The 17,040-nt window shown below is 42.5% G+C and overlaps 1 protein-coding gene across 1 annotated transcript in view; it reads left to right on the forward strand.

Annotated features, from left to right (window-relative positions):
• obscnb (obscurin, cytoskeletal calmodulin and titin-interacting RhoGEF b) overlaps nt 1-17,040 on the forward strand; it is an 821,414-nt gene that overhangs the window by 437,145 nt on the left and 367,229 nt on the right. Inside the window, exon 50 of the mRNA XM_060825732.1 lies at nt 3,300-3,566. Within this exon, the coding sequence (XP_060681715.1) occupies nt 3,300-3,566 (267 nt within the window). The remainder of the gene's footprint in view (nt 1-3,299; nt 3,567-17,040) is intronic.

Genomic DNA, 17,040 nt, shown 5'->3' on the forward strand with positions numbered 1-17,040 from the left:
TGGGGTTGCACAAGAGTGCAATCATCGCGTTATAGAAGAACTATCAGTACTGGAAATAACATGGCAGCAGATCACCAGTTTCTGCCAACAAGCTTCTGGAGTAAAGAATAAAGGCGTTCCGGTTTCTTATTTTTAGAAACATGGAAGATAGGAGCAGGAGGAAATCATTTGGCCCTTTGAGTCTGCTCCACCATTCATTATGATCATGGCTGATCATCCAACTCAAGAGCCTAATCCTGCTTTCACCCCATAACCTTTGATCCCATTTGCCCCAAGTGCTATATCCAGCCACCCCTTGAATATATTTGCCATCAACTACTCCCTGTAGTAATGAGTTCCACAAGCTCGCTACTCATCTCCATCCTAAATGGTCCACCACAAATTGTCAGACTGTGACCCCTGGTTCTGGACACAGCACCATCGGGAACATCCTCTCTGCATCTACCCTGTCTAATCCTGTTAGAATTTTCTCTAAGTCTTTGTGAGATTCCCCCCTCATTTGTCTGAACTCCAGCAAAAACAATCCTAACCTAGTCAATCTCTCCTGTTATCATGCAGCGATTGATACCCCTCTGATATTTAAAATTGAAACACTCAGGGAGGATAACCTCACCTCATAATCTTCGTCAATTTCTGGTGTCCAAAATGCCTTTCTCTGTCAAATTCTTGAGTCAGGAATATAACTAAGAATGATGTGTACCTTTAGGTGATGTTTAATCGGAGCTTAAAGATTTCTGTGAGAACCCGATACTTACTGTTCTGATGACAGTTGGCTCTCTGCTGATTTTCAAAAATCCTGATTTTATATACCCCCCCCCTCCACAGTGACACATTTAAATTCTTATAATTTGATTGGCTTCCAGGTATCAAAACAATCCGTTTTAAATTCAATCGGTCCTTAGTCTCCAATTATCTTTTTCAATTAATTGTCTGAATTTAAACTGTTGTGTGAGTAAAAATGCTACATGGGCCTGCTAATCTTTGACACACTTATTTCAGTTTTGGTGCTTTCTACACAATGGTTGCAAACTTCCAAGCACGAACAAAGCATAATCCCTTAAAGGCACGACACACTGCTTTTCAATTCATTTTACAATTTTACCATTTTTATGTACCATCTTCTTGCCACTCCTCATATGTCAGTCCTGCCATCCCCGGAGTCAGCCTGATAACTCTTTGTTGCACTTGCTTGAGAGCAAGAGCGTCCTTTCTCATAAAAGGAGACCAAAACTGCACACAATATTCTGGGTGTGATCTCACAAAGGTCCTGTATAACTGCAACAAACGTCCCTGCTCCTGTAGGCGAAACCTCTCACAATGAAGGCCAATATGCCATTTGCCTTCTTTACCTCTTGCTCCAAGTGCATGCTCACCTTCAGGACACCCAGGTCCCATTGCATACTCCCCTCTCCAACTTACCAGCCTTTCAGGCCGTAATCTGCCTTGTTTTAGCTTCCAAAGAAATAACCTCATATTTATCCAAAGTATACTGCATCTACCATTGATTTGCCCATTCACTGAACATGTCTAGATCATGTTGAAGGATCTTTGCATCCTCGTCATAGTTCACCTTCCTACCCAGCTTCGTATCATTTACAAACTTTGAGATGTTACGTTTTGATCCCTCATCCAAATCGTTCATATATATTGTGAATAGCTGGGGCCAAAGCATCAATTCCTATAGCACCCCACTAGTTATTACCTGCCAATTTGAAAAGGACCCATTAATATTTACTCTTTTTGGTTTCTCTCTATCAAACTGTGTTCTATCCATCTCAAAACAGTTCCCCTAATCCATTGTGCATTAATCTTGCAAAATAATTTCTTATGTGAGATTTTGTCAAACATTTTCTGCAAGTCCTAATATACCACATCGACTAGTTCCCCATTGTCAACTCTACTAGTTACATCTTTATAGAATTCCAACAGATTTGTGAAGCATGATTCCCCCTTCATAAATCCATGCTGTCTCTGTCTGATCCTGCCAATGCTTTGAGTAAAAAGTGAGGTCTGCAGATGCTGGAGATCAGAGCTGAAAATGTGTTCCTGGTTAAAGCGCAGCCTTCCTGATGAAGGGCTTGTGCCCGAAACATCGAATTTCCTGTTCCTTGGATGCTGCCTGACCTGCTGCGCTTTAACCAGGAACACATTTTCAGCTCTGATCTCCAGCATCTGCAGACCTCACTTTTCCCCAAGACGGGAATTGAACCGGAGTCCCTGGCGCTTTGAGGCAGCAGTACTAACTACTGAGCCACCATGCCATCCCACTAAATGCTCCACTTTATAGTGGAGCATTTAGAAAGCATTGGCAGGGCTGAAAATGTGTTCCTGGTTAAAGCGCAGCCTTCCTGATGAAGGGCTTGTGCCCGAAACGTCGAATTTCCTGTTCCTTGGATGCTGCCTGACCTGCTGCGCTTTAACCAGGAACACATTTTCAGCCCTGCCAATGCTTTCTAAATGCTCCACTATAAAGTGGAGCATTTAGTGGGATGGCATGGTGGCTCAGTGGTTAGTACTGCTGCCTCAAAGCGCCAGGGACTCCGGTTCAATTCCCGTCTTGGGCAACTGTCTGAGTGGAGGTTGCACATTCTCCCAGTGTCTGCCTGGGTTTCCTCCAGGTGCTTTGGTTTCGTCCCACAATCCAAAGATGTGCAGGTCAGGTGAATTGGCCATGCTAAAGTGCCCGTAGTGTTAGGTGCATTAGTCAGTGTGAATGTAGGGGAATGGGTCTAGGTGGGTTGCTCTTCGGACAGTCGGTATGGACTTGTTGGGTCGAAGGGCCTGTTTCCACACTGTAGGAAATCTAATCTAATCCTTGTTAATGGAGTTGAGAATTTTCCACACTATCAATATTAGGCTATTGGTCTAAAATTCTTTCCCTATCTCTCTTCTTGAATATTGGAGTGACATTAGCTGCCCTCCAATCTGCAGCGACTGTACCAGAGTCTATATCATTCACTTCTATTTTAAGCAGCATTGCATGGGTTTAGCTTCTCTTCTGAAATGTCCCAGTTAGGTGTCCAGTACCCAGATTATATGCATGTTTCTTGGAGTGGGTTTTGAACTTGCAACTTTCAGACTCAGGCAAAACTTAATTATTTGCTTTTTCATTTGTCTCTTTACTGTAAACATTTAAGTGTGACATTGGTATAGGGCTGATAAAATGTTAACACTATATTGTTAAACTCATACAATTGCTATATTAGATTGGAAGTTGGCTTGGTTGGAATTTATGGTCATTCATGCATCAGTTCTTGAGAAAATTAAGTATTCAGAAATTGAATTACTGTTTCCCTTAGCTCTGCCTGCACTTTTCAAACAAGAACTGCAGAACACAGAAGCTGAAGAGAATAGTTCTGTCATTCTGTGCTGTGAGATCACTAAACCTGATGTTCCGGTTGAATGGAGGAAGGGATCTACAGTACTTCATCCAAGTGACAAGTATGCCATGATGAAACAAGGTTCCTCCATTGAACTTCTTATTCGCAATATAAGTCCTGATGATGGAGGGGAGTATACCTGTGATTCTGGAGATCAGCAGACTACAGCCTCTTTGAAAGTCAAGGGTATGGCAGTCATTCCTACTGATCATAGTCAGATTCTCATGAATTTTTATTTTATAAGATGTCACGTGAAGCTCATTTTCTCATTCTGATGTTCATTATTTTATTAAGTTCCTGGACAACTTCCTGGAATGTTTTCTCAGAATAATACTGAATCATCATTTCCACCTTTCTGCAAAATACAGTACTTCTTGATTAACTGTGAATCGCAACTTTTATAAGCAACATTATTCAATCAGTCCAGTATAAGCTTTAACTTGCGTAGATTCATCTCTCTTTCATAAAGATCAATAGATGGTATTTGTTGATACAAAAACAGAGATTGCTGGAGAAACTCAACAGGTCTGGCAAGATCTGTGAGAAGAAAGCAGAATTAACATTTCATACTATGAGTGACTCTTCATACTATTGAGTTTCTCCAGCAATTTCTGTTTTTGTTTCAGATCTCCAGGATTTGTAGTTCCTTAATTTATTTTAGCACTTACTGATACCTCTGTCATACTTTATCATCACCTACAAATTGATAATCCTTTTCTTATTTGCAAACTATTGTTTCTTCTGACGTGTTTTCAAAACTATTTTTCCCTCAGTTTGATTCCACTCAAATGATTTAATTTTCTCAAATTTTCCTTTTATTTTCTTCAACAATGATCTTGCAGCCACAGTATTTATATGGCTAGCTCAATTTAGTTTCTGGTCAATGGTAACAACCCCAGGATGTTGATAGTGAGGGATACTAATGCCCTTGAATGTCCAACCACAATGTTTAGATTTTATCTTGTTGGAGATGGTCATGATTTAGGCGGCACTTGTATGGCTTGAATGTAACTTGTCATATGTCAACCCAAACTGCAATATTATCCAGGCCTTGTTGCATTTAGATATGAATTGCTTCAGTATCTGCGAAATTGTGAATGGTGCTGAACATCATGCAATCAATAATGAATATCACCATTTCTGACCTTATAATGGAGGGTAGGTGATTGATGAACTCGCTGAAGATAGGACCATTTACCTTGAGGAACTCATGTAGAGCTGTCTTAGATCTAAAATGACTGACCTCCAAGCACTACAACCAGTTTCATTTATGCCAGTTATAACTAACTACTGGAGAGTTTTCCCCTAATATCCAATGATTCCAGTTTTGCCAATGTTCCTAAATTCCATAAGGAGTCAAATGTGGTACTGACGTCAAGTGCACTGAGGTCTTTTCGCTGGGGTGGAGGAGTCCAAAACTGGAGGCCATAGGCTTAAGGTGAGGGGGGAAAGACTTAAAAGGGACCTAAGGGGCAACGTTTTCACACAGACTGTGATCCGTGTAGGGAATGAGCTGCCAGAGGAAGTGGTGGAGGCTTGTACAATTACAACATTTAAAAGTCATCTGATTGAGTATATGAATAGGAAGGGTTTGGAGGGGTATAGGCCAAGTGCTGGCAAATGGGACTTGATTAATTTAGGATATCTGGTTGGCATGGATAAGTTGGATTGAAGGGTCTGTTTCTGTGATATACATCTCTATGACTCTCGCCTTATGTGTAGAATTCAGTTCTTTTATCCCCATGTTTGAACAAAGGCTATCATGAGGTCAGGAGCTGAATGACCTGGCAGGACTCAGACTGAGTATTATGAAGCAAGTGCTGTTTCTTCACACTGTTAATTACACCTCCGTCACTTTAGTGATAATCACGAGTGGACTGATGTGGTGGTAATTGGCCAGATTGGATTTAACCTATGTTTTATGTACAGGATATAGCTTGGCAATGTTCCACATTGTCAGTATGTGCCAATGTTATATCTGTACCAGAACAGCTTGGCTAGAGACTGGATTAGATTAGATTCCCTACAGTGTGGAAACAGGCCCTTCGGCCCAAAAGTCTACACCGACCCTCTGAAGAACAACCCACCCAGACCCATTTCCCTACACCTAACACTATGGACAATTTAGCATGACCAATTCACCTAACCTGCACATCTTTGGACTGTGGGAAAAAACCGGAGCACCCAGAGAAAACCCACGCAAACACGGGGAGGATGTGCAAACTCACACAGACTGTCGCCCGAGGAGGACATTGAACCTGGGTCCCTGGCGCTGTGAGGCAGCAGTGCTAACCACTGAGCCCCATGAGATGTTGCAAGTTCTCAAGGGCACTACTGCAACACTATTGCCCGAATGTTGTCAGGGTCCATAACCTTTGAAGTATTCAATGTTTCCAGCTGTTCCTTGATATCATGTGGAATAAATCGACTTGGCCTAAGACTGTGATGCTACATGTCTCTGGAAGAATCTGAGATGGATCATCCACGCAGTGTGAAGATTGTTGCAAATTGGTCAGCCTTAGCTTTACACATTGTGCTCAACTCCCTCATTATTGTTGGTAGGTATATTTGTGGAGCCTCCTCCTTGAGTTGTCTAATTGTTTTCTACCATTCACACTGAATATGACAGGACTGCAGAGCTTAGATCAAATCTACTGTTTGTGGTTCACAGCTCTATCACTTGCTGCTTTATGATGTTTGGCTTCTTAAGGTTCACAGCTGGTGGTAATCATGCAGCAGATTTTGGAAGTTCAAACCGGTTCAAGTCAACTTGCCTCTAGCAAGAAGACACTTGCCCTGTTTGAGCTGATGCTGTGAAAGGTAATATATTTCATAGTCAATGTTGAGGTCTCCCAGAGCAACTCACTACTGACTGTATACCACTGTCTCACCATTTCTGCTGAGTTTGTCCTGCTGGAATCAGAGGACATATCCAAAATGTTTGGGGCATTTTGTATAAGGTATGATACCAGATCATGAGTTAGTCTGTCACCATAGACTTCCATCCATGGAGTCTCACCTGTGGCAAGGAGTGCTGCTGGTCGCTCTATATTTAGCACTTATACAGATATACTTGAAACATATGAACATTAACATCAGGAACATTTAAGCAGAGGTAAAGAGGGACCTACAAGCCTTTTTCATCCATGCCACAGAAGTACCTTCTATACGTTTTATCCTTTTTCTCCCTCCCATCCCTAGTTTCACAGCTGTAATGGTGGAAGCTGCTCATTTGTTGGGGGGCTCCTGTGTGAAGACAGGCCTGATGTGCCAAGTGTCTTCTTGCTAGAGGCAAGTTGACTTTAACCGGTTTGAACTTCCAAAAGTTGGAGGGGAGCGGGCAGACCGGAGATGGAGGGCCTGACCGTCCCTGCAATGTCCTGAGTGGCAAGTGCAGTCGGGCTGATGTGTGATTCTGCCTCTGGTTGGGCATCTCCTGGCACCCCTCCCTCTCATTCTGAGGAGAGGATACCTGGACTGGGACAAGGTTTCCTACTCCCACTGTCACCATGTCTTTGAGGATCAAATAGTTGGGCAATGGAACATAAGTGTGTATGCTCCAGCCACCCCTAAGGTACTGGGCTTGGCCCCTTATACTACCACCAACTATCCATGGAGGCACACATATAGTCACAGGAATTTCTGCATTGATGCAGCTTCTGGCTAATGAGAACCATTGTGCCCCATATGCCTGTCTGCCACTGCTGCTCCTACCTGTGCATTTTCATTAAGTTCCAGATTGCCAATACCATAGCATCATGTCTTGCTGGGCTAAGCAGATACCTGGACTGTGGCAATCCTCCTCGTGCGAACTGCCTAGTCTGTTTTTTCCTTGGCAACATGAAGAAAAGTCTGATTGTGTATTCACACTTCCTGTGTCTGCAGTCTCCCCCAGAGTGTCAGTATCTTGGTTGGTGGCATGTGTAGGAGGCAGCCTTGTCAGTAATTCCTTTGAGGTCTCGGTTCTATTGTCCTCAGATCCAGGAGTATAGTTTTATTGAGTTAGGTGCTACTGTGCATAGGTTGTGGGGAGGCTAGTGAAACCTGCAAGACAAAAGAGTGAGGAGGAGTCCAGCCAATGGTTAGATGTCTTGTGCACTGATTGAAGTAACAATAGGGTTAATGTAAGATTTGCTTTGGAACTAAGAATGGTACTTACTCATTTGATAGGGCATGGATGTTTTGCCATCACCGTGGAAGCAGTCCTGGGTTTCTGCTGTAAGGGCCAGAACTCTCTTCTCATAGAGGCTACCCCTCCACCCGTACAGTCTGTCTCTGTCCTCTTATGGGTTGTCTTCCCTTATAATGAGAAAAATGGATGTATGAGTAATACTGAAGTATAAGGTACAGCTGTTAGAGCTTGTGCATATGGGCTGAACACAGAACATAGAACAGTACAGCACATGAAAGGGTCCTTCGGCCCTTGATGTTGTGCCGACCATTAAGCTAAGTTAAATTAATCCCTTCTGCCTGTTCTTGGTCCACATCTCCATTCCTTGCATATTCATGTTCGTATATAAAAGTCTCTCAAATGCTCCTATCATGCCTGCCTCCATCACCACTCCTGGCAGCGCATTGTAGACTCCTAACATTCCCTGGAAAAAAAAACTTGCCCCTCACATCTCCTTTGAAATTTTAGCTGAAATGCATGCCCCCTGGTATTAGACGTTTCAAATCTGGGGAAAAAGATTCTGACAGTCAACCCTGTCTATGCATCTCATAATTTTATAAAGTCAGAAGTCACATGACACAGGTAATAGTCCAACAGGTTTATTTTAAATCACTTCCTTTATTCCTCAATGGACAAATCAGATGGGCAAGGGAGAGTGCACCAGGGATTGTTCCTTAATGCAGTCAACTGTACATCCTGTCCAGGAACAATATATTTTACATATAACAATGTGTAATGAGATGGGATTACTAAGAAATATCATAGTTAAGTATCCTCTAGGGGGTAGCAATTACAAGATGGTAGAAGTTCAAATTCAGTTTCAGGGAGAAAAGTGCAGGTCTGAAATTAGTGTGTTCAACTTAATTAAGGGCAATTACAGAGATATGAAGAGAGAGTTATCTACAGTGGTTGGAGATATGGACTAAGGGGAAAATAAGTGACTGCCTAGTGGTGACAATTTGAGCAGATAATTTCAGAGCATTTCATAGTGCTCAGTAAAAATTTATTGCAGTCAAAATGAAGGACTCTGCCAACTTTGTACCACCTGTGATTAACAAAACGAGTCAAGGAGCTTATTCAATCAAGAACAAAGGCATACAAAGTGACAAAACTAATGGTAGGCCAGAGGATTGAGATTTTTTTGGAACCAGCAAAGGATGACTAAGAAACTAATAAAGAAGGAAAAACTTTATTATGAATGTAACTTGGCAAGAAATATGAAAACAAACTGCAAGAGCTTCTATTTGTATATAAAAAGAAAGATGTCACCCTTAGTGGATGCAACTGAGGAATTATGCACATGGAAGAGAGAAACAGCAGATAATTCAAAATAAGATTTTGCGTTGGTCTTATACTGGAGGACCACTATAAATATCTCAAGGATAGCAAGTAAATAAGGTGCTCATGAGAGGAAAGATCTTGTAACTGTCTCTATGCTGAAGGACAAAATATTTGACAAACTAATTAGGAGTATAAAGTTAAAAATCACACAACACCAGGTTATAGTCCAACAGGTTTAATTGGAAGCACGCTACCTTTCGGAGCGACGCTCCTTCATCAGGTGATAGTCACTATCACCTGATGAAGGAAGGTCGTTCCGAAAGCCAGTGAGCTTCCAATTAAACCTGTTGGACTATAACAGGTGTTATGTGATTTTTAACTTTGTACACCCCAGTCCAACACCGGCATCTCCAAATCATAATTAGGAGTATAGGCAGACAAGTTGCCAGCACCTGATGGCCTTCATCCAAGAGCTTTAAAGGAAGTAGCTGTAATGGTAATGGAGGCATTGGTTGAAACATTTCCAGAACTTTCTGGTTTCTGGGAGAGTTTCAACAGTTTGGAAAATTCCTACTGTGAGACCGCTATTCAAGAAGGAAAGGAAACAGATATTAAAACACTATAGGCAGTTAGCCTAATATCTATCATTGTGGAATAGAGTCAGTACATTTCAAAAATCCGAATACAATCAAACAGAGTCAACATAATTTTGTGAAAGGGAAATTGTTAGACAAATTGCTAGAGTACTTGAGGATATAGGAAGCAGATTTGATAAAGGGGAATTGAAAGATGTAGTGTATTTGGATTTTCTGAAGTCATTCAGTAAGCTGCCAGATAAAAAAGGACAACATCGACGCTCACAGTATTGGGGGACAATGTATTAGCATGGATTGAAGGTTTATTAACATATAGGCAAAGGGTCTGGATTAGTGCGTCTTCTTCAGATTCAAAAGCTTTACCTACAGAATGCCTCAAAGATCAATCCTTGGGTCTCAATTATTTATTTTTTGTAAATGATTTGAAGGGGAGAGCATAGTGTAATGTATTTAAATGTGCTGATGATACAAAAATAGGCGGAAGGGCATATTGTAATGAGAACATAACCTATCTATATATCCCCTTGTAGATTTCTTGTGTGAATGAGAAAAAGAAACTTGGCAGATGGATCTGCTCACCGAGCTGGAAGTTTTAGCTGCAAACGTTTCGTTCCCTGGCTAGGGAACATCATCAGTGCTGTTGGAGCCTCGTGTGAAGCGCTGCTTTGATGTTTCTTCCGGTATTTATATTGGTTTGTTCTTGCCGCTTCCGGGTGTCAGTTTCAGCTGCAGTGATTTGTATGTGGGGTCCAGGCCGATGTGTCTGTTGATGGATGTTCTTGCCGTTTCCGGGTGTCAGTTTCAGCTGTAGTGGTTTGTATATGGTGTCCAGGTCAATGTGTCTGTTGATGGAGTTTGGGGATGAATGCCATGCTTCTAGGAATTCTCTGGCTGTTCTCTGTCTGGCTTGTCCTATGATAGTGGTGTTCTCCCAGTCAAATTCATGTTGCTGGTTGTCTGAGTGTATGGCTACTAGAGATAGCTGGTCGTGTCGTTTTGTGGCTAGCTGATGTTCATGGATGCGGATTGTTAGCTGTCTTCCTGTTTGTCCTATATAGTGTTTTGTGCAGTCCTTGCATGGTATTTTGTAAACTACGTTAGGTGAGGACATGCCACAACCAAAAGGATTAGCCACTCTACCATACGTCAGGAGCGTCTCAGAACTGACAGCCAGACTACTGCGACCCTTAGGACTCATAACAGCACACAAGCCAACATCCACGCTCAGACAACAACTCACTAGAACAAAGGACCCAATACCCAGCATGAGCCAAACTAACGTAGTTTACAAAATACCATGCAAGGACTGCACAAAACACTATATAGGACAAACAGGAAGACAGCTAACAATCCGCATCCATGAACATCAGCTAGCCACAAAACGACACGACCAGCTATCTCTAATAGCCATACACTCAGACAACCAGCAACATGAATTTGACTGGGAGAACACCACTATCATAGGACAAGCCAGACAGAGAACAGCCAGAGAATTCCTAGAAGCATGGCATTCATCCCCAAACTCCATCAACAGACACATTGACCTGGACACCATATACAAACCACTACAGCTGAAACTGACACCCGGAAACGGCAAGAACATCCATCAACAGACACATCGGCCTGGACCCCACATACAAATCACTGCAGCTGAAACTGACACCCGGAAGCGGCAAGAACAAACCAATATAAATACCGGAAGAAACATCAAAGCAGCGCTTCACACGAGGCTCCAACAGCACTGATGATGTTCCCTAGCCAGGGAACGAAACGTTTGCAGCAAAAACTTCCAGCTCGGCGAGCAGAACCACAACAACGGATACCCAAGCTACAAATCTTCAATCAGATTTGGCAGATGGAGGTTAATACAAGGAAGTGTGAGTACATGCACTTTAGTTGAAAGAACCAAATAGCACATTACTTTTAAATGGAGAAAAACTCAAAGAAACATTCTCTGCAGAAGGAACTAGGTATTCTTATGCTTGCAAGACCAATCATTAGCATGGTGTAGTCCAAGCCAAGATGGCAGCAGAGTAACAGGACTGCATACGGGCTCTTCCCTGGGCTCATCTGCTTCCGAATGCTTTCTTTCATTTCTTCCATTTTACTTCTGCTCTTTTTCTTTCGTTTTTTTTCCTTTCTTTGGTGCCTTTTGCGGTGTGTTGATCGGCAAGATCAGTGTGGCAACTAGAGACCGTGCATGGAATAAGTGGCTACTTGTGCGGATGCAGCTCCTCATGGAGACTGGAGGCTGCAGAGACATTCTTCCATTGTTCGGAGCAGGTGGCAAAGCTCCTTCAGTGATAGGAGACAGCAGCTACAGCAAACATTTCAAGATGGCACCTCCAGCAAGGTGACATAGAGTCATTGAGCCATAGAGATGAACAGCATGGAAACAGACCCTTTGGTCCAAACCGTCCGTGCAGACCGGATATCCCAACCCAATCTAGTCCCAACTGCCAGCACCCGGCCCATATCCCTCCAAACCCTTCCTATTCATATACCCATCCAACTGCCTCTTAAATTGTGCAGTTGTACCAGCCTCCAACACATCCTCTGGCAGCTCATTCCATACACGTACCCCCTCTGCGTAAAAAAGTTGCCCCTTAGGTTTCTTTTATATCTTTCCCCTCTCACCCTAAACCTATGCCCTCAAGTTCTGAACTCCCCGACCCCAGAGAAAAGACTTTGCCTATTTGTTCTATCCATGCCCCTCATAATTTTGTAAGCCTCTATAAGGTCACCCCTCAGCCTCCAATGCTCCAGGGAAAACAGCCCCAGCATGTTCAGCCTCTCCCTGTAGCTCAGATCCTCCAACCCTGGCAACATCCTTGTAAATCTTTTCTGAACCCTTTCAAGTTTCACAACATCTTTCTGATAGGAAAGAGACCAGAATTGCATGCAATATTCCAACAGTGGCCTAACCAATGCCCTGTACAGCTGCAACATGACCTCCCAACCCCTGTACTCAATAGTCTGACCAACAAAGGAAAACATACCAAACACCTTCTTCACCATCCTACCTACCTGCGACTCCACTTTCAAGGAGCTATGAACCTGCATTCCAAGGTCTCTTTGTTCAGCAACACTCTGTAGTACCTTACCATTAAGTGTATAAGTCCTGCTAAGATTTGCTTTCCCAAATTGCAGCACCTCACATTTATCTGAATTAAACTCCATCTGCCACTTCTCAGCCCATTGGCTCATCTGGTCCAGATCCTGTTGTAATCTGAGGTAACCCTCTTCGCTGTCCACTACACCTCCAATTTTGGTGTCATCTGCAAACTTACTAACTGTACCTCTTATGCTCGCATCCAAATCATTTATGTAAATGACAAAAAATAGAGGGCCCAGCACCGATCCTTGAGGCACTCCACTGGTCACAGGCCTCCAGTCTGTAAAACAACCCTCCACTACCATCCTCTGTCTTCTACCTTTGAACCAGTTCTGTATCCAAATGGCTAGTTCTCCTTGTATTCCATTAGATCGAACCTTGCTAATCAGTCTCCCATGGGGAACCTTGTTGAATGCCTTACTGAAGTACGTATAGATCACATCTACTGCTCTGCCCTCATCAATCTTCTTTGTTACTTCTTCAAAAAACTCAATCAAGTTTGTGAGATATGATTTCCCACGCACAAAGCCATATTGCCTATCCCTCAAGAGTCCTTGCCTTTCCAAATACATGTACATCCTGTCCCTCAGGATTCTCTCCAACAACTTGCCCACCACCGAGGTCAGGCTCACCGGTCTATAGTTCCCTGGCTTGTCTTTACTGCCCTTCTTAAACAGTGGCACCACGTTTGCCAACCTCCAGTCTTCCGGCCCCTCACCTGTGACTATCGATGATACAGATATCTCAGCAAGAGGCCCAGCAATCACTTCTCTAGCTTCCCACTGAGTTCTCGGGTACACATGATCAGGTCCTAGGGATTTATCCACCTTTAATCGTTTCAGGACACCCAGCACTTCCTCCTCTGTAATCTGGACATTTTGTAAGATGTCACCATCTATTTCCCTACAATCTTTATCTTCCATATCCTTTTCTACAGTAAATACTGATGCAAAATATTCATTTAGTATCTCTCCATTTTCTGTGCCTCCATACAAAAGCCGCCTTGCTCATCTTTGAGGGGCCGTATTCTCTCTCTAGTTACCCTTTAGTCCTTAATATATTTGTAAAAACCCTTTGGATTCTCCTTAATTCTATTTGCCAAAGCTATCTCATCTTGGAAGAAAGCAGCTGGAGCAGGTCTCTTGGTGAGATGGCTGCAGCAGGCGAGACCGACAGCCAGGCCAGGGCCCCATGGTTGCGGTACGCCCAGAGTAGGGACCCCTGACATTGGCAAGGTGCAGCAGCAGCAACATGGTATGCCCAAAGCCAGGACTCCTGGTATCATCGAGGTGGCAGCTGAGCTGGAGATTCCTCATTGCAGTGGACTCAACACAGGACCCAGCATTGGCATCAGTCAGTTTGGCCCAGCAGTGAAGAGATGGTGCCTAAGGAGTGGTGACTCCTACATTGGAGAGTTCAATGCAGACGATGGTGAGGTGATGAAGGAGTGGTAGCGGCACAGGTATTGCTGGTGACCTGGCTCAGGACTCTCTTTCAGTTATATCTTTTATCCTGTTTATTCTTAAGTTACTCAAACAGTTGGGGTGACTGTTGAAGTTTTTCACTGTATTTACTGCATTATTCACTGTAAAATGCAAGTGACAAGAAATAAATCATACATTCATTCAGTAAGTAATTAGGAAGACAAATGGAAATTCGGCCTTTATGGCTATGGCTATGGCTATAACTATGGAGTTTCAAAAGAGGGAAGTCCTGTTACATCTGTTCATGCTGTTGGTGACGTTGCACCTGGAGTACTACTTACGGTTCTGGTCCCCATATTTAAGAAATAATGTATCAGCATCAGAGGCAATTCAAAAGAGATTCATAAGGCTGATCCCTGAGATGGGCTGAGTCCTGAAGAAGGGCTCATGCCCGAAACATCGATTCTCTTGCTTCTTGGATGCTGCCTGGCCTGCTGTGCTTTTCCAGCAACACATTTTCAGCTCTGATCCCTGAGATGAACAGGTTCACTTATGCAGAATGATTCAGCAGCGTAGGGTTTTATTCATTGGAGTTTAGAAGAATGAGGGGTGATCTTGTTGAACCATACAAGATTCTGAGACAGCTTGACAAGGTAGATGTTGAGAAGATGTTTCTATTAGTGATGAAATAGTGAACCGGGGACATAGATACAAAGTAAAGGGCACTCATTTAAAATTGAGATGTGAAGGTATTTCTTCCCCCAGAAGATAGCGAATGTCTACTCCAGAGAGTTGTGAAGACTAGATCATTGAAATTACAGCAAACATTTATTTAACTGGCACCTTATGAATTGACATTCTCGATAAATCGGCAAAAACTATACACCTCAAATATTATGTAGTTTATTGTATTATTCTATCCAGGTATTATAGGTTTTTAAATTTATTTACCTCAGTGTAAATATATATGTTGTTCAGTCGAATGGCTACATAAGATACCAACAGTTGATTCAATTTAGTATCAATTTCTCCTCAAATACCACGATCTATCACTACGTATTGTTCAGTTGAAGGGTACGAATTTTTGAGAAGTCTGTCTGCCAATACATTTTAATTCAGGCAAAACTACATTATTATTTAAGTGATGTTTGCTGTAAATAAAGTTTCACTTACTTAGTGTGTGATTTTATATTAAGATGTGAAGATATATGGTAGTAAGTTTGCAGATGACACCAAAGTTGGAGGTGTCATCACCAAAATTGGACAGTGAAGAAGGTTTCCTCAGATACAATGGGATGTTGGTCAGATGGGCCAATGGGCTGTGGAGTGACAGATGAAGGTTAATTTAGATAAATGTGAGGTACTGCTGTTTGGAAATAACATCAGAGCAGCACTTATACACTTTGTGGTAGGGTCCTAGAGAGTGTAGCTGAACATAGTGACTTTGGAGTGTAGGTTCATAGTTCACTGAAAGTGGAGTCGCAGATAGATAAGATAGTGAAGATAGCATTTGGTATGCTTTCCTTTATTGGTCAGAGCATTGAGTATAAGAGTTGAGAGGTCATGTTATGGCTGTGCACGACATTAGTTAGGTCACTTTTGGAATACTGCATTCAATTCTGATCTCCCCGCTATAGGAAAGATGTTGTTAAACTTGAAAAGATTCATTAAAGATTTATAAGGATGTTGCCAAGTTTGGAGGGTTTAAGCTATAGGAAGAGGCAGAATAGGCTGGGAATATTTTCCTGGGGCATCAGAGGCTGAGAGGAAACCTTAGAGAGGTTTATAAAAACATGAGGGGCATGGATAGGGTGAATAGCCAAGGTCTTTTCTCCAGGGTAGGGGAGCCCAAATCTAGAGGCCATAGGTTTAAGGTAAGAGGGGAAAGATTTAAAAGGGACCTAAGGGGCAATTTTTTCACACAGAGGGTGGTGCATGTATGGAAGGAGCTGCCAGAGGAAATGGTGGAGGCTGGTACAATTACAACATTTAAAAGACATCTGGATGGGTATCTAAATGAGACAGGTTTAGAGTGATATCAGCAAAATAAGACTAAAGTAATTTAGGATATCTGGTTAGTATGGATGAGTTGGACAGAAGGGTCTGTTTCCATGTTGTACAGCTCCATGACTGTGTGTGACCCTTGATTATTTGGTATATTCTATTTCTTCGAGGAAATGATCAAGTTGATAGATGAAAGAAGGGCTGTAGATGTCACATGCATGGACTTTAGTAAGGCATTTGATGAGGTTGCCCATGGTAGACTAATGGAGAAAGTTAAGTCATATGGCGTGCAGGGTGTTCTAGCTAGATGGATAAAGAACTGGTTGAGCAACAGGAGACAGAGAGTAGTAGTTGAAGGGAGTTTCTCGAAATGGAGAAAGGTGACCAGTGGTGTTCCGCAGGGGTCAGTGTTGGGGCCACTGTTGTTTGTAATATACATAAATGATCTGGAAAAGGACACTGTTGGTATGATCAGCAAGTTTGCATATGACACAAAGATTGGTGGAGTAGCAGAAAGCATAAGGGGTGTCAGAGAATACAGGAGGATATAGATAGACTTGGAGAGTTGGGCGGAAAAGTGGCAAATGGATTTCTATCCAGACAAATGTGAGGTGATGCATTTAGGCAAGACTAATTCTAGAGCAAATTATACAATGAACAGAAGAGCCTTGCGAAAAGTTGATGGGCAGAGAGATCTGAGTGTGCAGGTCCATTGTACCCTGAAGGTTGCTGCACAGGTGGACAGAGTGGTTAAGAAGGCATTTAATATGCTTGCCTTCATTGGAAAGGGTGTTGAGTATAAGAGCTGGCAAGTCATGTTAACATTGTACAAGACATTGGTTTAGCTGCATTTAGAATACTCTGTACATTTCTGGTTGCCACATTATCAAAAGGATGTGGACGCTTTGGAGAGGCTGCAGAGAAGGTTTACGAGGATGTTGTCTGGTATGGAAGGTGCTAGCTATGAAGAAAGGTTGAATAGGTTAGGTTTATTTTCATTAGAAAAAAGGAGATTGATTGAGGTTTATAAAATCATGAAGGGTACAGACAGGGTGGATAGAGACAAGCT

Source organism: Hemiscyllium ocellatum, chromosome 5 (genome assembly GCF_020745735.1).
Source record: "Hemiscyllium ocellatum isolate sHemOce1 chromosome 5, sHemOce1.pat.X.cur, whole genome shotgun sequence".
NCBI lineage: Eukaryota > Metazoa > Chordata > Chondrichthyes > Orectolobiformes > Hemiscylliidae > Hemiscyllium > Hemiscyllium ocellatum.